This window comes from Eleutherodactylus coqui, chromosome 8 (genome assembly GCF_035609145.1).
Source record: "Eleutherodactylus coqui strain aEleCoq1 chromosome 8, aEleCoq1.hap1, whole genome shotgun sequence".
Lineage (NCBI taxonomy): Eukaryota > Metazoa > Chordata > Amphibia > Anura > Eleutherodactylidae > Eleutherodactylus > Eleutherodactylus coqui.
Genome location: NC_089844.1, coordinates 152,124,450 through 152,148,922, shown reverse-complemented (window position 1 = coordinate 152,148,922; position 24,473 = coordinate 152,124,450). Strand labels below are relative to the sequence as shown.

At 42.0% G+C, this 24,473-nt stretch overlaps 1 protein-coding gene across 3 annotated transcripts in view; it reads right to left on the bottom strand.

Moving 5' to 3' along the window:
• Positions 1–22,048, bottom strand: part of SEC14L5 (SEC14 like lipid binding 5) — an 89,865-nt gene extending 67,817 nt beyond the window's left edge. Inside the window, exons 1-4 of one of the 3 annotated variants that reach the window (XM_066576706.1) lie at positions 21,976–22,048; positions 19,765–20,122; positions 12,650–12,740; positions 310–393 (exon numbers count right to left, since the gene is read on the bottom strand). In XM_066576706.1, the coding sequence (XP_066432803.1) occupies positions 310–372 (63 nt within the window). In that variant the 5' untranslated portion in view covers positions 373–393; positions 12,650–12,740; positions 19,765–20,122; positions 21,976–22,048. Of the gene's footprint in view, positions 1–309; positions 394–4,037; positions 4,137–12,649; positions 12,741–13,203; positions 13,408–19,764; positions 20,123–21,975 lie in introns of those variants that run through there. The other 2 variants (XM_066576705.1, XM_066576707.1) reach the window with 2 other exon arrangements.
• Between the last annotated feature and the right edge of the window lie 2,425 nt (positions 22,049–24,473).

The following is a 24,473-nucleotide window of genomic DNA, read 5'->3' as shown; positions in this document are numbered from 1 at the left end:
GGCCACAGGGGTAGGGGGAGAACTTTTAGGGCCTCAGGTGACAAGACCGTTCATCTAATCACCACAACTCTCATCATTTACATATCTGTCTGAGATGGAACCGCAGGACGGGTTTTGCGGCAAAATGGCAACTCCTAGGAGTGTATAATTATATACGAGAGATACCCAGGTTATACCCGCATGCTCCATGTCACTATATACAGGGAGACGTATAACTTACACCAGCTTTCCATTCATGATTCTATACAGGAGATTCCCAGGTTATACCACATGGTTCATATTACTATATACAGGGCATGTATAACTCACCGCCATGACAAGTTCGAATGGGTATTTGTAGACCCGCACAGGTGACTGATACTTCTGAACCATCTTCTCTCCTTGTCTTGGTCTCTAAATATAAGAAATACGAGATGAACTTCACGAAGAAGTTTTCAGTTCAATCACCTTGTAGCATGGTAGCATGTGGTATGACCCACCAAAAAATATATCACTTGTCCATAGGATAGTTCATAGGTTTAAGTGCTGGGACCTGCATCAGTCGCGAGAACAAGGGTCTCCTGTTTCCGCATATAAATGGGTTGTCACGTCTGCACATTACTAGTGCATTCATCTCTATGGGACTGTCGAAGGGAAGCTGAGTACAAGCACTTGGCCATCTCCAACCGTCCCATAGAGACGAATGGAGTGTAAGCGTACATACCTGACCACTGAGCCATTCAAACGGGAACTGTCAAGACCCCCAGTCTTGTGATCCATGGAGGTCCCAGCAGTCATACCCCATTAATCAGACACTTGTGTCCCATCTTATGGACAGATGATACATTGTTTTTAAAGTACAACCCCTGTGGTGTGGGAAGATAAGGCAGAAATATTTTGGGAAGTTGAACCAATTGATCAATACGCAACATCCTGAAAATGAGGAAAAACTTGTCCCTTTATATCAAAATGTAAAATCGGGTCCAACGGATCTGGAGAGAGGTCACTCACACAAACCATACAGTCATTTCCCTTACTGTTACATAGTCAGGTCACTAAGTACCTATGGCAAGATTGAGGTATTTTGTGTCTTACGACCCAGCCATGTCACACATTGCTGATAAATTACATGAGGGCCAGAACAATAAAATATGTTTATACTCATTTTATAGTGGAGTACTACCTTTACTTGTTTTCTCATACATTATTAAGGAGACCTGTGACCCTTACCAGTTCCAAAAAAGGAAGTAGCATTTAGTAAATTAAAGAGATCTCTATAAATCAGATTACCCAACTTGAAGAAACTGATGATTCAGAAATTCTGGTGGTATTCCCTTTAAAGAATATTTCCTTCTAGTGGATGCCAATGTGACAATACTTAAAGGGGTTGTCTCGCGGCAGCAAGTAGGGGTCATACACTTCTGTATGGCCATATTAATGCACTTTGTAATATACATCGTGCATTAAATATTGGCCATACAGAAGTTATTCACTTACCTGCTCCGTTGCTGGCGTCCCCGTCGCCATGGATCCGTCTAAATTCGCTGTCTTCTGGCGTTTTTAGACACGCTTGCGCAGTCCGGTCTTCTGCCTGGTGAATGGGGCCGCTCGTGCCGGAGAGCTGGTCCCGCGTCGTCATCGTAGCTCCGCCCCGTCACGTGTGCCGATTCCAGCCAATCAGGAGGCTGGAATCGGCAATGGACCGCACAGAGCCCACGGTGCACCATGGGAGAAGACCCGCGGTGCATCGTGGGTGAAGATCCCGGCGGCTATCTTGGAGAAGGAAGAAAGAAGTCGTCGCAGAGCGGGGATTCGGGTAAGTAATATATATATATATATTTTTTTTTAACCCATCCCTTGGGTTTGTCTCGCGCCGAACGGGGGGCCTATTGAAAAAAAAAAACCCGTTTCAGCGCGAGACAACCCCTTTAACCTTATACTGATTCTGAGTTACATCCTGTATTATACTCTAGAGCTCACTATTCTGCTGGCTGAGTCCCTGTGTACATACATTACTTTTCCTGTACTGATCCTGAGGTACATCCTGTATTATACTCCAGAGCTGCACTCACTATTCTGCTGGTGGAGTCACAGTGCACATACATTACTTATCCTGTACTGATCCTGAGTTACATCCTGTATTATACTCTAGAGCTGTACTCACTATTCTGCTGGTGGAGTCACTGTGTACATACATTACTTATCCTGTACTGATCCTGAGTTACATCCTGTATTATACTTCAGAGCTGCACTCACTATTCTGCTGGTGGAGTCACTGTGTACATACATTACTTATCCTGTACTGATCCCGAGATACATCCTGTATTATACTCCAGAGCTGCACTCACTATTCTGCTGGTGGAGTCATTGTGTACATACATTTCTTATCCTGTACTGATCCTGAGTTACATCCTGTATTATACTCCAGAGCTGCACTCACTATTCTGCTGGCTGAGTCACTGTGTACATACATTACTTATCCTGTACTGATCCTGAGTTACATGCTGTATTATACCCCAGAGCTGCACTCACTATTCTGCTGGCTGAGTCACTGTGTACATACATTACTTATCCTTCACTGTTATGTACATGAGCTCTGACCTGAATTAAAAAGTTCTAAAAGAAGAAACTGAAGGAACAAACTGGAGAAAAGTCAATGGACTACTAAGTATTAATTGAGTCTTGCTAAGGTTCTTCCATATGTCACTCAACTCTGCAACACTAAAAGTTTTTAGTTGTACGAAAATCAGTATCGGAACTCTAAAATGGCCAAAAAATTCCAAAAGAAGTAAGATAATGAAGTAACCTTGAACGTTCTAGTTGTAGCCCTTGATGTATCAGGATAGTTTCCTGAGCCTTTTACTTTTAAACCAACATAAGGATACATTTCGGCCTGTCCACAGCCTTTGGATGGGGTGAAATGCGTGGCATATGCCGCTTACTTGTATTCCTTATGTCTGGATAAAATTTGAAAGGATCACTATTAGTTACGTGACTTCTGGAATTCTTTATTATTGAAGACTGAATCTCTCCACATGCACTACAGCAAGAGTGTCCGCTCCTTCTGTGGAAAATAACAATTTCCTGGGTGATACGTCCCACCAGATTTAATGACATCTAAGCTTAGGTATTAGCTAGCCATATGTTCCTTATCCTACCATGCACTGTACCTGGCCTTTCTAGTTCTACCAGAACTTATGGACTAGAAGTTTGGACGCTATCCAGACATTCAAATTCAACTGTCCTATATTTTGTAATGCACTGCACTAGGATGTTGACAAAAAGTTTCAAAAGTAAAAAAAGAAGGAATCACAAAGCTGGAGAAGGAAGATACTGGAAATATCCTTGACATTTCAGGTGTAGGTCTTGTTCTACTGGATAACCTGACCTATAAGCTTGGATGTTTGCGGACTATACAAAGCCAACTGCTCCAAGACCTGTAGCATCTTCTCCCTAAGCTCTGATGTTGACCAAAACTCTCTAAATGTACCAAAAAAAGAGAATCACAATGGAGTAAAGGAAGAGACCACCAAGGAACGAGAAACCCTCAAAGTTCTAGCTTAGACCAGGCAGGCTTACTTCCTGGTCTTTCTTGTTCTACCAAGACTTATGTACTAAAAGCTTGGATGTTATCTGGACACAGAAATTTAACCATCCTTTGTTCTGAAACACACTGTAGCCCAAATCAATTGTGGGCCAATAGTAGGTCAGGCTCGCTTCCTGGTCCTTGTTGTACCAGGACTTGAAAACTAGAAGCTTTGACCTTATCCTGACATTCAAATTTAGGTGTCCTTTATTCTGTAATGCATTTTACTCCTACTCAGATGTGGCTGAAAAAGTTCAAAACATAGTATAAAGGACTACAAACTTAAATGAAAAAGATACTGGATATATCCTTGACATTTCAGTAGTAAGTCTTGTTCTGCCAGGTGACCTGACCTACAAGCTTGGATTTTCGCTGAGCCTACAAACCCAACTGATCCTTGGCTTGCAGCATATTATACACATACTCTTGATGTCAACCAAAAATTTCGAAATGTAGCAAAAAGGAGAATCACCAATGAGTAAAAGAAGGACCGCCAAGGAAGAAGATACTGGAGAAACCCTCAACTTTCTAGCTTAGATCAGTCAGGCTCGCTTCCTGGTCTTCTTGTTCTTCCAGGACTTATAAATTAGAAGCTTCGACGTCATCCAGACATTCAACTGGCCTTTATAATGTAATGTGCTGTACCAAAACTAGGATGTGGACCAATAAGTTCCAAAAGAACTAAAAGAAGAAATCACAAAGTTAGAGAAGGAAGATACTGGACATATCCTTGACATTCCAATAGCAGATCATGTTCTACTATATAACCTGACCTACAAACGTAGATGCTTGCGGACCATACAAACCCAACTGCTCTAAGACCTGCAGGACCGTGTAGCTAAACTATGATATTGACCAAAACTTTCTAAATGTACCAAAAGAGAGAATCACAAAGGAGTAAAAGAAGAGACCACCAGGGAAGGAGATACCAGACAAACCCCCAATGTTCTCGCTTAGATCATGCAGGCTCGCTTCCTGGTCTTTCTTGTTCTACCATGACTTAAAGACTAGAAGCTTGGCTGTTATCTGGACTTAGAAATTCAACCTTCCATTATTCTGTAATGCACTGTACCCCAAGTCAAATGTGGACAAAACAGTTCCAAAAGTAGTAAATCAAAGGATTGCAAGTTAGTGAAAGAAGATATTGAAAAATACACTCTAAATATTCCATAGGCGGGTCTTGTTCTAGCAGATAATTTGACCCACAAGCTTGTAGGTTTTCTAACCCTACGAACTCAACTGCTCGTAGACCTGTGGGGCACTGTACCTTAATTTGGCTGTCAACCAAAAATCTCTAAATTTACCAAAAAATGTAATCATAAAGGAATAAAAGAAGAGACCACTAAGGAAGAAAATACTGAAGAAACCTTCAATGTTCTAGGTTACTATAGATCACGTTCTGGTCTTCTTGTTGTACTAGGAACTAGAAGCCTAGATGGTCTTCAAGGACTCTTGAAACCAAGCCTTGGTGAACTTAGAGGTATTCTTGCAGTCACTGTTCTATTGGAAGGTCTAGTGATGCCCAAGTTTCAACCTCCTCACGGGAGACATGAAGATTACTTCTAGGATTTCCTCATACTTGATGGAATTCATCTTGTCCTCCACAAGCTGCTTCTTTCCAGTGCCGGAAGAAGCAAAGCAGCTCCAGAGCATCAATGAGCCACCACCATGCTTCACTGTGGGCAAAGTGTTCTTTTCAGCGGATATTTCATACTTTCTCCTGTAGATATACCAAAGATCAATAGGCCCAAAAAGTTCCAGTTTTCTTTCACAGATCCAAAGAATAGCTTTCAGCTGTGCTTCTAAAAACATTCAGTGCCTTTAATATCTTTTTGTACCCTTTTCCTTGTTTGTGCAAGGCAGTGAGTTCTACTCTTAACTTTTTGGACCACTCTCTTGACTTAAGATGCAATCAAACATTACAGTCACCAAAGCCCTAACCAGTCCAGGTATTTGATGTGTTTTATCTTAAGCATACCTGATGTAAGTAATGAAGCCATTTATAAGTTGAGTTGCATCAGGTGTGCTTAAGACAACACCTGATTTGCAAATATGTGCTCTTATGAGAGGTTTTATTCAGGAGGTTGAATAATTCTGCAATTGCAGTAATCATTAAAAGTTGCATTTTGTGGTGAATTTGGAAAAAAACACTTGCTCTATTAGTTGTGTTGAACTGTTTACATTGTTCTTGTTTCATAGTTTTTTTGTTTTTTATTTTGCAAACAGCTGAAAGCTTGTACATTTCACAAATACATCTAATTTGCAATGGGAGTTGAATAAATTTGATTGCACCTGTACTGTCACCATTCCAGAAGTGGGTCTTGTTCTACCAGATACCTTGACCTTGAATATTTGCTCAACTTACAAATACAATTGTCCCTTGACCTGTAGCGCATTCTACATGAACTCTGACGTGGACCAAACATTTCTAAATGTAGTAAAAGAGAGAATAATAAAGGAATAGAAGAAGGGGCCACCATGGAAGGAGCTACTGGAGAAACCCTAAATGTTCCAGGCTTCCTGGGTTTCATGTTCTAGGTGTAACATGCTGGAATAGTGAATAGGCAAACTCAATTCTTCTTTATTCTGTAATGCACTGTAGCCCAGCTCGGATATGGACCAAATGTTCCAAAAGTAGTTTAAGAAGGAGTCACAAAGTTAGAAACAGAACATCCTGGAGATACCCCAATGTTCCAATAGTAGGTCCTGGTTGGACAGACTACTTTCATTGGCTTCATGTTCTATCAGATCTTGAGCTACACACTTGAACGTCATTGGTTCTGGCAAACCCAACTCTTTCCTGCACCTCAACATTCAGTTATACCTGCTCTCTAACTGTTACAATATATGAGGACAACCACTCCTTGCGTCTTCCACCACTCGTTATGGAGGACACCTTTATGTATTATGTCTATTGGTCTTTCTTGGAAACTGTTGTCATCGAGAAGTCTGATACTCCAAAGACTGTAAAAATACTCCAGGCCACTGGGAAAATCTTAATGTTCCTCCATTTCTTGCTCTTATCTAGACATCACACACACTTGGGGCTAATAGATGTCAGCGACCGTTCCTTGCAATAGATGAGAACCCGGCGAGCAAAGAAAAAGGGTCGTTATGGCAAATAATATGTTGAGATGCAACCAGCCATGGGCATTACTAAATTCTATTGCCTAGCAGAATATCGGGACCCAACTGATATTGGGTAGAAGTGAAGGCCCTGGTAATAGGACCATTGTCTATCAATAGGTAGCTATACAATACACTTGTGGGTGACCAAGTGACCAAAGACAATTCCCCGTAGCTTCCAAAATGGTTGACTATTGCTTTGATTGTCCCTGGATGGAAAGCTATAATAGAAAGAACAGCTCTGAAGCATAAACTTCAGCTGTGACATAGGGAACAGCATTCGCATTAAGAGAAAGTAAATATTCCTGAGCACATGTAGCTTTTAATATTTGGAAATGGGGGCCAACTGAGAAGGGCCATATGATACAATGTAAGTTCACCCCACTTCCTCCTCCAACCATGCTGACTGTTCCCCTCCATGTAACATATTGTCTACACAAACAGCCAAGGAACAGTCCCTTCCGCAGACAGTCTGATCTTTACATCCACTAATGACAATGTTTCCCCTATTAAAAATAACAAAGGCTCCTTTGCCCGGCACTCGGGGATATTGCTGTTAGTGGAGCGTGCCGTGGGAGGACCGCCGTAAATCACAGGGACAATGCCCTAATTGAGAAGCAAACAAATGCTCCTTGTGCTGCCATCTCCCAAACTGTTCAAAGCCAGTAGGAGGCTGGCAAGACATAGCCCGACATACTGCGCCACTCTCCCTGCATTGTGCAGATCTTCATCAGCAGGAACGTGTAGGAGGAGGAAATAAAGACGTTTTCTTTCGCTCCAGAACATGAATTGGCAGTGCCACTGCCTGCCCGCTGTAATAAGAGAGCTGAACAGTATAAGACCTGCCGTATTCTGTATACAGCCATATTACAGGTATGAATACTATATACAGTAAGAGCCTTCCTCATGGTGTAAAGATATACATGTCCATAGATGTATTACACCAAGGGAGGACAAAGAAGCATAGTCATATATGAAAGAAGCCACCCGCCGAGTCCTGTATTCTTCTCCCTAAGGCTACATTCACATGGGCGAGCATGTGAAACTATGGTATTTGGACATACAACATAGAAACAACAGAAAAGCACAAATACGTTCCAACTTTATCACCCTAGTCGAAAGCTCAAGAAAGAAAAGTGTAGTGGTCAGTGTGTATGAGACCTCCTCCACCCACACCATGGACCAGTGATGGGTGTACATACAAAAATAAGAAGGACTCTTATGGATAAACTCAACGTGTTTCTACTCTATGGGGTTTCATTAGGGGCGTCATATAATGAGTTTAAAAAACTGGTGAAGACCAACTCCAGCAGTAGAAAATGAATAATGCTCTAAAATAGGGGAACACTTGAAGTATGAGGATTGAAAGCTCCAAAAAGTAGCACCTAATAGACTTGCAACACTCCAAGGTTTCGTGCTTGTGTATATATAACCTAAGGGGCAATTTCATAGTAGTTATATTCTCGCACATAAGGGAAAGTATTATAGTAGTTATATTCTTGTACATAGGGGGCAGTATTATAGTAGTTATATTCTTGTACATAGGGAGCAGTATTATAGTAGTTATATTCTTGTACATAATGTGCAGTATTATAGTAGTTATATTCTTGTACATAGGAGGCAGTATTATAGTAGTTATATTCTTGTGTATAGGAGGCAGTATTATAGTAGTTATATTCTTGTACATAGGGGGCAGTATTATAGTAGTTATATTCTTGTACATAGGGGGAAGTATTATAGTAGTTATATTCTTGTACATAGGGAGCAGTATTATAGTAGTTATATTCTTGTACATAGCGAGCAGTATTATAGTAGTTATATTCTTGTACATAGGGAGCAGTATTATAGTAGTTATATTCTTGTACATAGGGGGCAGTATAATAGTAGTTATATTCTTGTACATGGGAGCAGTATTATAGTAGTTATATTCTTGTACATAGGAGCAGTATTATAGTAGTTATATTATTGCACACTGGGGGCAGTATTATAGTAGTTATATTCTTGTACATAGGGGGCAGTATTATAGTGTTATATTCTTGTACATAGGGAGCAGTATTATAGTAGTTATATTCTTGTACATAGGGAGCAGTATTATAGTAGTTATATTCTTGTAGATACGGGGCAGTATTATAGTAGTTATATTCTTGTACATAGGGGGCAGTATTATAGTAGTTATATTCTTGTACATAGGGGGCAGTATTATAGTAGTTATATTCTTGTACATAGGGGGCAGTATTATAGTAGTTATATTCTTGTACATAGGGGGCAGTAATATAGTAGTTATATTCTTGTACATGGGAGGCAGTATTATAGTAGTTATATTCTTGTACACAGGGGGCAGTATTATAGTAGTTATATTCTTGTACATAGGGGGCAGTATTATAGTAGTTATATTCTTGTACATAGGGGGCAGTATTATAGTAGTTATATTCTTGTACATAGGGGCAGTATTATAGTAGTTATATTCTTGTACATACGGGGCAGTATTATAGTAGTTATATTCTTGTACATAGGGGGCAGTATTATAGTAGTTATATTCTTGTACATAGGAGGCAGTATTATAGTAGTTATATTCTTGTACATAGGAGGCAGTATTATAGTAGTTATACTCTTGTACATAGGAGGCAGTATTATAGTAGTTATATTCTTGTACATAGGGGGCAGTATTATAGTAGTTATATTCTTGTACATAGGGGGCAGTATTATAGTAGTTATATACTTGTACATAGGGGACAGTATTATAGTAGTTATATTCTTGTACATAGGGGGCAGTATTATAGTAGTTATATTCTTGTACATAGGGGGACAGTATTATAGTAGTTATATTCTTGTACATAGGGGGCAATATTATAGTAGTTATATTCTTGTACATAGGGGATAGTATTATAGTAGTTATATTCTTGTACATAGGGGGCAGTATTATAATAGTTATATTCTTGTACATAGGGGGGCAGTATTATAGTAGTTATATTCTTGTACATAGGGGGCAGTATTATAGTAGTTATATTCTTGTACATAGGGGGGCAGTATTATCGTAGTTATATACTTGTACATAGGGGACAGTATTATAGTAGTTATATTCTTGCACATAGGGGGCAGTATTATAGTAGTTATATTCTTGTACATAGGGGGCAGTATTATAGTAGTTATATTCTTGTACATAGGGGGCAGTATTATAGTAGTTATATTCTTGTCCATAGGGGCAGTATTATAGTAGTTATATTCTTGTACATAGGGGGCAGTATTATAGTAGTTATATTCTTGTACATAGGGGGGCAGTATTATAGTAGTTATATTCTTGTACATAGGGGGCAGTATTATAGTAGTTATATTCTTGTACATAGGGGGCAGTATTATAGTAGTTATATTCTTGTACATAGGGGCAGTATTATAGTAGTTATATTCTTGTACATAGGGGGCAGTATTATAGTAGTTATATTCTTGTACATAGGGGGGCAGTATTATAGTAGTTATATACTTGTACATAGGGGACAGTATTATAGTAGTTATATTCTTGTACATAGTGGACAGTATTATAGTAGTTATATTCTTGCACATAGGGCGCAGTATTATAGTAGTTATATTCTTGTACATAGGGGGCAGTATTATAGTAGTTATATTCTTGTACATAGGGGGCAGTATTATAGTAGATATATTCTTGTCCATAGGGGCAGTAGTATAGTAGTTATATTCTTGTACATAGGGGGCAGTATTATAGTAGTTATATTCTTGTACATAGGGGGCAGTATTATAGTAGTTATATTCTTGTACATAGGGAGCAGTATTATAGTAGTTATATTCTTGTACATAGGGGCAGTATTATAGTAGTTATATTCTTGTACATAGGGGGCAGTATTATAGTAGTTATATTCTTGTACATAGGGGCAGTATTATAGTAGTTATATTCTTGTACATAGGGGCAGTATTATAGTAGTTATATTCTTGTACATAGGGGGCAGTATTATAGTAGTTATATTCTTGTATATAGGGGGCAGTATTATAGTAGTTATATTCTTGTACATAGGGAGCAGTATTATAGTAGTTATATTCTTGTACATAGGGGCAGTATTATAGTAGTTATATTCTTGTACATAGGGGGCAATATTATAGTAGTTATATTCTTGTACATAGGTGTCAGTATTATAGTAGTTATATTCTTGTACATAGGGGGCAATATTATAGTAGTTATATTCTTGTACATAGGGGGCAGTATTATAGTAGTTATATTCTTGTACATAGGGAGCAGTATTATAGTAGTTATATTCTTGTACAAAGAGGGCAGTATTATAGTAGTTTTATGCTTGTACATAGGGGGCACTATTATAGTAGTTATATTCTTGTACATAGGGGGCAGTATTATAGTAGTTATATTCTTGTACATAGGGGGCAGTATTATAGTAGTTATATTCTTGTACATAGAGGGCAGTATTATAGTAGTTTTATGCTTGTACATAGGGGGCTGTATTATAGTAGTTATATTCTTGTACATAGGAGCAGTATTATAGTTGTTATATTCTTGTACATAGGAGGCAGTATTATAGTAGTTATATTCTTGTACATAGGGGTAGTATTATAGTAGTTATATTCTTGTACATAGGGGGCAGTATTATAGTAGTTATATTCTTGTACATAGGAGCAGTATTATAGTAGTTATATTCTTGTACATAGGGGCAGTATTATAGTAGTTATATTCTTGTACATAGGGGGCAGTATTATAGTAGTTATATTCTTGTACATAGAGGGCAGTATTATAGTGGTTATATTCTTGTACATAGGGGGTAGTATTATAGTAGTTATATTCTTGTACATAGGGGGCAGTATTATAGTAGTTATATTCTTGTACATAGGAGCAGTATTATAGTAGTTATATTCTTGTACATAGGGGCAGTATTATAGTAGTTATATTCTTGTACATAGGGGGCAGTATTATAGTAGTTATATTCTTGTACATAGGGGCAGTATTATAGTAGTTATATTCTTGTACATAGAGGCAGTATTATAGTAGTTATATTCTTGTACATAGGGGGCAGTATTATAGTAGTTATATTCTTGTACATAGGGGCATTATTATAGTAGTTATATTCTTGTACATAGGGGCAGTATTATAGTAGTTATATTCTTGTACATGGGGGCAGTATTATAGTAGTTATATTCTTGTACATAGGAGCAGTATTATAGTAGTTATATTCTTGTACATGGGAGGCAGTATTATAGTAGTTATATTCTTGTACATAGGGGGCAGTATTATAGTAGTTATATTCTTGTACATAGGAGGCAGTATTATAGTAGTTATATTCTTGTACATATGAGGCAGTATTATAGTAGTTATATTCTTGTACATAGGAGGCAGTATTATAGTAGTTATATTCTTATACATAGGGGGCAGTATTATAGTAGTTATATTCTTGTACATAGGGGGCAGTATTATGGTAGTTATATTCTTGTACATAGGGGATAGTATTATAGAAGTTATATTCTTGTACACAGGGAGCAGTATTATAGTAGTTATATTCTTGTATATAGCAGCAGTATTATAGTAGTTATATTCTTGTACATAGGGGCAGTATTATAGTAGTTATATTCTTGTACATAGGGGGCAGTATTATAGTAGTTATATTCTTGTACATAGGGGGCAGTATTATAGTAGTTATATTCTTGTACATAGGGATCAGTATTATAGTAGTTATATTCTTGTACATAGGGGGCAGTATTATAGTAGTTATATTCTTGTACATAGGGAGCAGTATTATAGTAGTTATATTCTTGTACATAGGGGGCAGTATTGCAGTAGTTACATTTTTCTGCATAAGATCTTGTTAGTATTGCATTAACATTTAGTATATTAATTATATGACTAGGAATAACAGTTACCACTGCCATATTAGCACCTATATTCACACTCTATATGATAGCGCTAGGACCTCATATGAAGAAGCACACCTGAGAGGCAATAAATACCTTGGTGTAGATAATCCAGGTTGTCCGGTGATCAGTAGGACGTGGGGTTACATCCACATGATGTCCATATGTGGAGCTTCTTGTAAACACTCTGGAATAAGGAAAGTAAGAAACCTCAGAAAGCCGAATGCTCATCACTCAAACCCATTTCATATAAGAGCGAGTCTGCGAGTCGTCCCCATCTGGTTCTAGCCATTTCTTAGTTATATCTGTACCTGAAACAGATGGGTGCCAGGTACTGCGGCCATCACTGCAGCTCCAACCTAGTTTTGCAGTCCCTTTTACCCTATATATACAGTACTACATGCACTGCATACGTTGAGTCGGATATATGTTTTTTACTCAACTGTCAGAGCATGCTGGGAGTTGTAGTGTTGTAAGTCAGCGGTAACCGGGGATGGAAATTGGAGCATGTTCAGTTTGTGTGGAGTAGCAATAAGTAACAAATGTGGAGTGAGATGCAGGCGATGCCATTGCGGTACTGTCCCTTTAAATATCTGGAGATTAGGATACCCATGTCTACGTAATCCCAGCCTTGCCCCCAATAACCTTACAAGTGCCGTCTTCTCTGCAGAGGTTCCACTTGTGGAGCTGAGGAGATATTTCCAGGTTAGAAACCCGCAGATAAAGGATCAGGGCGACCATCGGAGGGTAACGTGCGCTGCCAGGGCACTACTACTGAGTCTCAGGCTGCCAGCGGGCAGCGTTCCAGATCGGGTAACACAAGGCTGTAATGTGACCCGCTTTCATAGATATCCACACGGCGAGAGGGAAGGAACAGACTGCAGCCTGACACCGGGCGGCTATTTTGGTGGCGGAAGAGTATGTGCTGCGCCGATGTTGTCACTCCGCTACGTATCACCCTAGAAGTTTCATTCCCCTTTAAAGAAAAACTTTTCCAGACCCCTGAACGGAAAATCTGTCATATGAGGGCTTATTCGTATGGATGATATTAACGTCCGCGTTTGAAACTTAGGAACGCGCACTGATGTGCGTAATCACCTGTGGGATAATCTGTTAAAAAAAAAATGGCGACACGTCGAATTCTGCTGACATTTTCGGACCAGAATCGCCCATTCAAGTCAGGGGGTGCGTTAAAGAAAAGGAATCCACTTGCATGGGATACAAAGGTGTTCTGTTTTTTTTTTCACGCACCCCTTGACTTAGGCCATATTCACACAGGCGATGTTCCCGTCCGATTCCGGGATGAACAGATCTTGCATGGGAAAACAGTCCATTCTATCTTTTTTGGATGATTCCCGTTCGCCCATTATTTCCTGTGGGGGGGGTGTTCCACCCATGGATCGCGCTCAGATGCCATGCCAGTTACATGCGGGTACAATCCGGTTGGAAAGAATTCCACTATTGGAATCACATGCAATATTTTTTTTTCACGCATGTGAAAAACGGATGTAAATCGCGCTTTTTTATCACAATAACGCGGGGCACGCGAGTGAAAATCTACACTGATCTACACTGCGCTCGCCCGCGTGAATACACCCTGCAGTGGGAGTATTAAATAATGTCAATTCGACCATCTCCATTTTTTTCATGCACGTGAAACGGATTGCACTCGGATGACGCTTGTGCGTTATGGGCGGCTCCACAAAAAAAAAAAAAACGATATCGCGCCCGACTGTGTGAATGTAGCCTAACTCTGAAGTTAGGCATCACTGATACATTGTAACGAAATACAGCTTTGTGTGTGCAGAACATGGTCAGCATAGAACCAATGAATAGTTTCCTTCACTGCGACGGGTCACACAACATTCGCCTCGGCTGCGACCGCCTACCTGGAGTGGTGATCTCGCCGTAGTCTTCCAGCTATCGGGTTCCTTCCACATAATCCCACTTTATTAGTGCCTTACACATTCTTCGCTTCCAGTTTCGGTGAATTAGGAGACCTTCATTCCGTGGGATACAATTACGCAAAAGAGCTTTGAAACTTCGCCAGCACCTCCCTCCTCCCCCCATATCAATACCCAGGAATGGATCTATTGGGTTACACGTACAGCACTTCATAGCGGTAATCAGAATCACAAGACACACTGGCAACCAATCAGAGTGCAGCTTTCATTTTGTATGGTAAATTGAAAGCTGTGCTGTGATTGGTTGCGATGGGCAAGTAAGATAGTTCTCCTTTCAGATGGTTTCATAAATCTGCCCAATTACTCTTCACCGATTAGTGAAGACAGGAATAATGGAGGTGACAACAATAGAAACCCGAAGCATTGGGCGACGCAGACAGGAGCTACAGCCCGCAGCCGCAATATTGCAACAATGTTTATATAAGTAAGCTGTGGCTTGATACAATGTGACTCGAACAGAAGAGATTCCATGGTGACCAATATGAGGTTGTTTAATCATCAGCCATCCATTTGGTCATTTTGAGGGAGAGCAACCCCAGCGATCTAAATCCCTCACATCTCTAATATATAACATTGTAGATCTCTTCATGCCGAATAAATCGACATCTTGTCTATTCCTGTATGATGCTCCCTTCTATTCTTCTCGGGATTTTCAGTTACTTGCAGTACCACTTTTGACCACTGTCTTTTGCAAACATTTTCCATTGATACCAATGCAACAGCGCCCTCAACTCATAAACTAAAATGTAAATTGGTCAAAAGTGTGATTTTGGAAATGCTATAACTTCGGAAATAAGGAACAAGAAAAAAAACAAATCACATCTTTTTAATCGGAGAGGAAACTCTATAATATCTCATCTGCGAAGAGTAAATTATACAAACCCTTTAAAATCGTGTACAGTGAATGGCCCCTTTTATTAGAGCCCCAGCCCTTTCGCTTTTGGCGCTTCCCTGTATGGAAATTTTCCCCGTGACCCCGGATGCAGCATAAAATCTTGTGACCAGTTCTCCATGGATCAGCTTCAGTGTGAATCCACATTAGATGGGAAAATCCAGCGATCTGAGTGACTTCCAATGAGGTCCGGTCATCAGTGCTGGACTAGCTGGGGGCGGGGTGTCACTGCCAACCACGGGGTTTTCTCATGTAACGGCGTTACATATACAGAGAATGGTGTAAGTGAGGAAAACATCCAGTATAAGAGGATCCTGTGGATGGAAACAACGCTTCACTAAAAAAGGGGTCAGAGGAGGATGTCAGGAATCATGCTAACCAACAGGTGCAGCACGGTGAAGAGCAGCACTGCTGCTCCAACTAACGTGTCCGAACACACAACTCGACGTTCCTTTGAGTGGATGGGCTATAACAGCTGACGGCCCTAATAAAGTGTCCGTTTGATGTATACAGGCCCCCCGAGTCACCAGAACCAGCTTCCCCAGTAAGTAGTTAAATGGCGTGCGCTGAGGTTTCCCGCCTCCCGTCTATCAGACTATTGGTATGCCACCTTCTCAAGGACAAGATCTTTCCACCGATATCGGACAATGGAAACTCGAATTACAGCTTGAAGGCGCAGAAAAGTACAAAATGCTGCAGCATGCCATAAATCTCGTGCCCATGCCCTCAGGCTCAAAGTCATCCGTCTCAGGGTCAGGAGCGGCGTCCTCCGCAGGGAGAAACAAGAAAATCAAGACTCCGGGAATATCCAGAGAAAAGTGCATGGCGGAATTTTGCCGTGGATTTGACATGGAATCCTCATCAAAACTGCGCCATTTCAACATCCCATTCATTTGGATGGGAATCCGTGCAGCAGTTCAAACAGCGAGGATTATTTTTGTGCGCAAATTTCAAATGTATGGGAGGGTAACTCCCTCCGCCTCCCTTTTTTTCAGCTTCCGTAGAAGTCTATGGGAGCATGCTGAGTAACACGGCGGAAAATAGGGCAGGACCTATCTTTTCCCGTGCCGTATAAAAACGGCGATGGCGCAATATCAGCCACGATTTACTACAGCAGTACAAAAAGGTTAGGGTATGACAACACAGGAATAGAACACCCTGACCTGCGTGGCGATATTCACGTGTGTTCCTTCAGGGTCGGACGCACACGGGCGGTATTTGTGCGGGCAATTTTTGCGTGCGCAATACGCAGCAATTAGAGCCCATTGATTTCATTGGTCCGCTCTTACGGTTCTTTTTTGCATTCGCCTTTCACGCTTGTGAAAAAACCACGACATGCGAAGCACAGGGGTCTATGGGGATGCGCAAATCTGCACATATGTACACGTGGGTATGCGCAAAACATTGCCCACACCTGCGAACACCTTAATGGGACGTATAAAAAACCGCAGCATGTCTTGATGAAAATCCCGCATTCAGCCAATGGGTGCGAGCGTGATCCGTTTTTAACGCATGCGACCATAAGAAATAAATAAGGGGCGTCCGGACGTGTAGAGCCCGTACGATATTGCGGGTTTTTTAAAAAATTTGCATAAAAAACTGATGTAAAATGAATGGAAGTAACAAGTGAAAATCAAAAAAAGCGCGTGAAGATCGCAGAAAAAATGGACTGATTTTTGAGGACTGCAAAAAAACCTAATTGTGCGTACACGGCATGCGGGCGCCGCCACACGGGCGATCTCCACGAGCGAGTTCTGTCCGGTAGTGATATGTAGTCCAATAGCAAATAGTAAAAGTCGATAACCGTATTTACACGTGAGTGCGATTTTTTTTTGTTGCTGTTTTGCTCCCATAGGAAATAATACGTGATTCTGGGACGGAATCGCCAAAAATAGGACTTGCTGATTCTTCATTTTCGCTCCATCGGCGCTCATCTAAATTAACCCATTGATAACACTTTTTCGTGTGCGATTTCTGGGTAACGCCCAGAAATCACTCCCTGTGTAAATCCAGCTTTGCGCGAGGTCAGCTGACATCAGCGCTGATGTTTCCGCTCGGAACCTCCGTCATTGACTTCCGTTACAATACCGGACGGATGAGCGCAGCGCCATTTTGTCCTGGACGGACATGGAACGGACCTATTATGGACGATGCGGAACGTTCTGCGCCGATCGGTTCTGCCATAAGACAGTTGAGAGCGGCTCTGCTCCCCTTTAGTGCTGATGAGGACACGGCCTTACTTATCTGTTTCTGGGAAAGCTGGGTGCCCATTGCTCTACAAGGTCACTACTGCAGCTCACCCAGCTTTATTAGGGTGCTATATGGCAGATCCATCTAGTTATGATGAAGTCATACCCCCTGCGCTGTGTAACTAGGTCACCTTACCACTCAGGGGTTGGGAAAGCTGAGTGATCAGCCATATCCCACCTCTTTCTGCTCCCATAGATGTTATAAACCAGTCTTATTTGACTAGAAGATCCGCCTAATTATGCCGTTATATCTTCCACTGTGTAACAAGGCAGTTTTGCCATTCAGGGACTAGGGAAAGCTGGGTGAGAAGTGACATGGAGATCATTTTAGCTCCCACAAGTAGGGTTGTACTCCATCTTTCTTTGAGCCATAAATAGAAAATCCGCCTAGTTCAGAAGACACACTTCATCTACAATGCAATTAGGCTGTTTTGCCATTTAGGAGGCTGGGAAAGCTGGGTGACAACCAACACAGTGACTATTCTAAGTCTCACAGGGTTGTAAATAGTTTGTCCTGAATGATAAATATGCCCAGATCCACAATCAGATTCCCATCCACTGTGTTGGGAAACTAATTGGCCAATCAGGGGTCTGGGAAAGGTTGGTAACAACCAATATGGAAGCCGTTCCAGCTCCCACAATGGTTTTCATATAGTTTCCATAAGAGTTGTACAGTAGCCTAGCTATGCAGTCATATACCCATCCGCCTACGTAACAAGGCAGGTCTGCCATTCAGGGACTAGGGAAAGCTCGGTGACAAATGACATGGACATAATTTGCACCCCATCTTTCTTTGAGCCATAAATGCAAAATCCATCTAGTTCTGAAGACATACTTCATCTACTATGTAATTAGGCTGTTTTTCTATTCAGGAGTCTGGGAAAGCTGGGTGACAACCAACATGATGACTATTCCAACTCTCACAGGGGTTGTAAACCAGCTTTCCTAGAGTCCGCAATAATAAATATGCCCAGATCCACAATCACATTCGCCTCCACTTCTGTTGGTAAACTATTTAGCCAATCAGGGGTCTGGGAAAGTTGGGTAACAACCAAGCCATTCCAACTTCCACAATGGTTTTCATATCCCCTTGTGAGTTGTACAGTGGCCTAGCTATGCAGTCATATACCCATCCACCATGTAACAAGGCATTTGCCGTTCAGGGACCTGGGAAAGCTGGGTGACCAATGACATTACATAGATAGAAGGTTTCAGCTCCCACATTGTTATTCTCTATAGGAATCGACACAAATCAGCGCGATGCCACGGTCACATGATGACACCTCACTTCACATTGCAGGGATTTGCATGACTGCAGCGAGCCATGGCGGCCGACGGGCTGCTGCAAATGTACCAACATGGAGAAGGCATATTGTATGGGGGGTGTAGGATGCTTTGCATTCTGGGTATGTAGCTTCCACCACTATCACTGCTGAGGGTTTGTTACAGTTGTTCCAGTGTACACAATCCTCTGGACTGCAGACTGATACCCTGTTTCCCTGAAAATAAGGCATACCCTGAAAATAAGACATAGCATGATTTTCCAGAATTTTTGAGGATGCAAAATGATTTTTCAGGCTTTTTGCGGATGCTTGAAATATAAGCCCTACTCCAAAATTAAGCCCTGCTAACGGTTAATTAAAAAAGTCAATTTAAATAGTGTCCAGGCAGCTATACATGTAAAAAAGTTAGACCTTTTTGAACAAAAATTAATATAAGACACTGTCTTATTTTTGGTGAAACACGGTACATGTTATCTGCTCTAATACACTGTAACAAACCCTCAGCTGTGATAAGTGCTGGCTCTGTATAGGTTTTCAGCTTCAGGACATAAATAAGAATGCTCTTATTCAGTGACAGCAAGCAGAGATCTTGAAAACTCCTATATCTGTAGACAGTGGAGGCGGGGACAGGGTGGGCATAGTTTATGATTCTGTGTATAACAAAGTTGCAGTGTGACGCTGCCTCCCATGAATCTCAATGGAGTTGCACAAGTGGGATAATGAAGACCAACAGGGTGGTCCCAGCCCGAGGGTAATTAGCATGATTACTAATTAGCACCCACCCCCAAAGAACATGCAGTGTGAATACATGGACAGCGCTTACCTCCTTCACAGCCGGATGCCATCTCCACCCTCCAGGTCAGTCCACTAGTGGGCGCTGTCTTGCATGGTCCCATCTGTTGTCTAATGTCACAAGCAGATTCTCTTGACTCTCACCGCAGGATCACCTAATGCAAGACCTGCCTTCCCCCCCACTGACCTCTGACCTGCGGCACTTAGTACACAGTGACCGCTCCCTGCTGAGAACTTCTAGACTGGGTTGTATAGACGGTGCTGAGGGGCTCCGCAGGTCATCCAGCTGTCAGGCAGCATGTCCGCTCCATCCATCACTGCTCATTCTCATATGTCAATCACAGCTAAGCCCCACCCACGAGGAGCGATCACTGGCTGTTACACATGACCTGAAAGCACAGCAGTCATACACATTTCTATGATTCCAAGCCTGCCACTGGTGCACAGGTACTCTTTCACTGAAGCACAAGTACTTTAATGCTAGTGCATAGGCACTCTATCACTGGTGTGCAGGTACTACCGTATATGACTAGTGTACAGCAACTCTACCATTGGTACACAGGTATTCTATCACTGGTACTCAGCACTCTATCACTAGCACCCAGGTGCTATTTCACTGCTGCTCAGGTACTCATTAGTGTACAAGTACTATTACCACTAGTGCAGAGGTACTAGCATACATTGGTGCACATGTACGGTATATGCACTCTGTCACCAGTGTACAGCTACTATTTAATGTGCAGGCATTCTATAATTAGTGCACAGGTACTGTATATCACTGGTGCACAGACAAGCTATCACTAGTGTATAGGTGCTGTATCATGGGCACCCAGGTACCATTATAACTAGTGTATATGCACTCTATCACCAGTGTACAGCTACTATTTAATGTGCAGGCATTCTATAATTAGTGCACAGGTACTGTATATCACTGGTGCACAGACAAGCTATCACTAGTGTATAGGTGCTGTATCATGGGCACCCAGGTACCATTATAACTAGTGTATATGCACTCTATCACTACCATACAGCTACTATGTTATGTGTGGGCATTCTATCATTAGTGCGCAGGTACTATTATCACTGGTGCACAAATACTCGTGCGCAGGTACTACAGTATATCACTGCTGCAGTCTAACACAAGCGCTCACATTCACATTACTGGTGCACACATACTATCACTAGTAACACTTCCCACTGCCCTCTATATACTCACTCTCCTGTATATACATATACTCTCCTCTATATACTCACCTATATATACACTCACACTCCCCTGTATATACATATACTCTCCTCTATATGCTCCTGAGTCCTGTCTATACACTCCTATGTACTCCCACTTCCCTCTATATACTCACCTATATATAATCCCACTCCTTTGTATATACATATACTTCCCTATATACTCTTCTATATATACTCCCACTCCCCTCTATATACTCACCTATGTATACACTCACACTCCCTTGTATATACCCTCTTTATATATTCACACTCTCCTCTATATACTCCCACTCCCCTGTATATACTTCCTCTATATACTCACACTCCCCTCTATATACTCACACTCCCCTGTATATGCTTCCTCTATATACTCCCACTCCCCTGTATATACATATTCTCTCCTCTATATGCTCCTGAGTCCTGTCTATATACTCCTCTATGTACTCCCACTTCCCTCTATATACTCACCTATATAATCCCACTCCCCTGTATATACTTCCTCTATATACTCACACTCCCCTCTATATACTCCCACTCCCCTGTATATACTTCCTCTATATACTCCCACTCCCCTGTATATACATATACTCTCCTCTATATGCTCCTGAGTCCTGTCTATACACTCCTCTATGTACTCACCTATATATAATCCCACTCCCCTGTATATATATATATATATATATATATATATATATATATACTTCCCTATATACTCTTCTATATATACTCCCACTCCCCTGTATATACTTCCTCTATATACTCCCACTCCCCTGTATATACTCCTTTAATATCCTCCCACTCCTCTGTATATACTCCCTCTATATACTCACCTATATATAATCCCACTCCCCTGTATATACATATACTTCCCTATATACTCTTCTATATATACTTCCACTCCCCTGTATATACTTCCTCTATATCCTCCCACTCCCCTGTATATACTCCCTTTATATCCTCCCACTCCCCTCTATATCCTCCCACTCCTCTGTATATACTCCCTCTATATACTCACACTCCTGCTCTCCCCTCAGTCCCGGCTCTCACACTGAGCTGGACCTCAGCACATCCCCGAGCGCTCCCACATCCCAGCCATTAGGTTCGCCCCGCCCATCTCCATGGTGATAGAACACTCAAGCCGAGCTCAGTCTGTGATTGGAACTCGTGTACAGTTCTCACCGCCCATCCACCTGTCTCTGTGTGGCTCCTCCCCTACCAAGCCCACATTTTGGTGTTTCCCAAAAGATTCTCCTAAATTGTAAAGTACAGTCGGCTGTACCATTGTGAGACTGAAGGGGTGGAGGGAGCATTATCATTAATCTCCGTGCTAGAACAAGTACTCGTGATACGACAGGACAGTCGTATGTAAAGCTGGTAGTCCCAGCATCACATGCAGCTGCACGCCTTCCCTCCATGCTGGGAGTTGTGGTTTCACAACAGCTATAGCGTATATGTGTGATATATCATTATATACTGCTCTGCTGCAGGCTTCTTCATGGTGCCTTCGCCACCAGGGGGCAAGCTGGGTTCCCAATAGTGTTCCAAAATTGCAATCCACAGCAGTAAAGGCAAGAAGTGCGCAGCAGCAGGTTAGAGCGGTATAAACACCCTATATACAGTCCGCAGCTTGTATATACTGGGATCAGCTGCAGACACATCGGTCCCAATGGGATGCAAATGCCAGGAGCAGAACAAGTTACCACCAAGGGGAATAAATGTAATTAGTGGGGGCCACAACAGAGAGCGAGCAACATAAAGGGGAACTCCAGCCAGAGGCATTTATCACCTACCCACAGGAAGGGGGCCACATTACAGGGGTCCGTGATTATGCCACCGTGACGTGCCGGACGTATCCATCATAAATGACAGCTACTAACCTAGATTAGTGGTTCTCACTGCATGCTTGGACTTGTAGTCCCACGACAGCCGGGGGTCACCTGCACTGACATCACTGTGGATGGAGCACTAGCTGAACATGTGCGGTCAGCCCTCCATTCATTTCAATGGGGCTGAGGAAATACCCAAGCAGGTGCCGATTGACAGTTCCGTTGACCATGAATGGAGCGCTGCGGTGCTTACGTGACCAGCGCTCCATTCATTCTCCTCTTTACTGCCAGGAGACTGGAGACACGAAACCGCCATTCTCTAGATCATCTGTAGTGTCAGCAGTGAGACCCGCATCAATCAGCAGGTTATGCCCTATCCTGTGGATATCCTGAGAATAGGGGAGAACTTGAAATTTTGGTACCAGCCCTTTAATATACAGAACAGGTGATTGGAAGCATTTTTGCAATATGCTTTACCAGCCTATTCTGTACATTTTTTCTTAAAAAACCGTCTTCTGCTATGCAGCCAGTAGAGGGCGCTGCTAGGGGAATTCATGCATAGCAAAAGAGAGAGCTCCAGCTGTGCCTGCACTGTTCTATCTAGTGCAGGAACAGTTGTTCCTATATATCAGTTTCTTAAGTAATATCTTTTATATTTTATTTTCAATCCTCGTACACCCCATGATCTGTCTGTCCCCCAGGCTGGTTTTATTACTGTCCTGCCCCGTACCATTCTCGGGTGCTGTATAAGGAGAAGCCGTTAAATGCTGCAAACGGCTTCTCTCCTTCACATGAAAGTGTATTGGGTTTGGTGGAAAATGACGCTAAAAGAGAGAAGCTGTCTGCAGCACAGAACAGCTTCTCCTAACACAGCCCCCCGGGGACAGACAGATTAGAAGGATTGAGTAAACAGGAACAGCTGTGCCTGTGCTAGAGAGAACAGTGCAGGCACAGCTGGAGCCCACTGTTCCCCTATGTAGTTAGGCAAAGAGAGGCTTTGTAAGAAAAATGTACAGAAAAGGGTTTTCCATGGAAATACTATTGATCATCATCAGGAGAGGTCATTAATAGTTGATCGGCCGGATTCAGTCTCTCGGGATCCGGACTGATCAGCTATGCAGGCACAAGCTGTCAGCGTCACAATAACACAGAGGTAAGAGCGCAAGCCTCGGCGCTGAGCTTCATGCAGTGGTTGGCGCTTGTAACTGCAGGCACGGCTCTCATTGAAATCAATGAGAGCCATGCCTGCAGTTACAACCGCCAGCCACTATACGTGGCTTGTCATAGAGGCTTCCGCATCAACCTTTATGAATTTGGAGTGGAAATCTGCATGACGACCTCCCATGTAGTGGCCGGCGCTTGTAACTTCAGTTTGGGGTCTCATTAATTTCAATGAGAGCCGAGCCTGCAATTAGAAGCGCTGGCCACTACACAGAGGGCGGTGTGAAAGCATCCGCTCCGACCTCTGTGTTATTGCCATGCTGACAGTATGCGACCCCTCAGCTGATCAGTCAGGGTACCGAGCGACGGACCCCGGGAGGTCAACTATTGATGATGACCCATCCTGATAATAGGTTATCAATAGTATTTCCCTGGAAAACCCCTTTAATAAAAACAATTTAAAAAATGCGTATAATCGCCTATTCTTGTACATAGAGGGTAGTATTATAGTAGTTACATTCCTGCA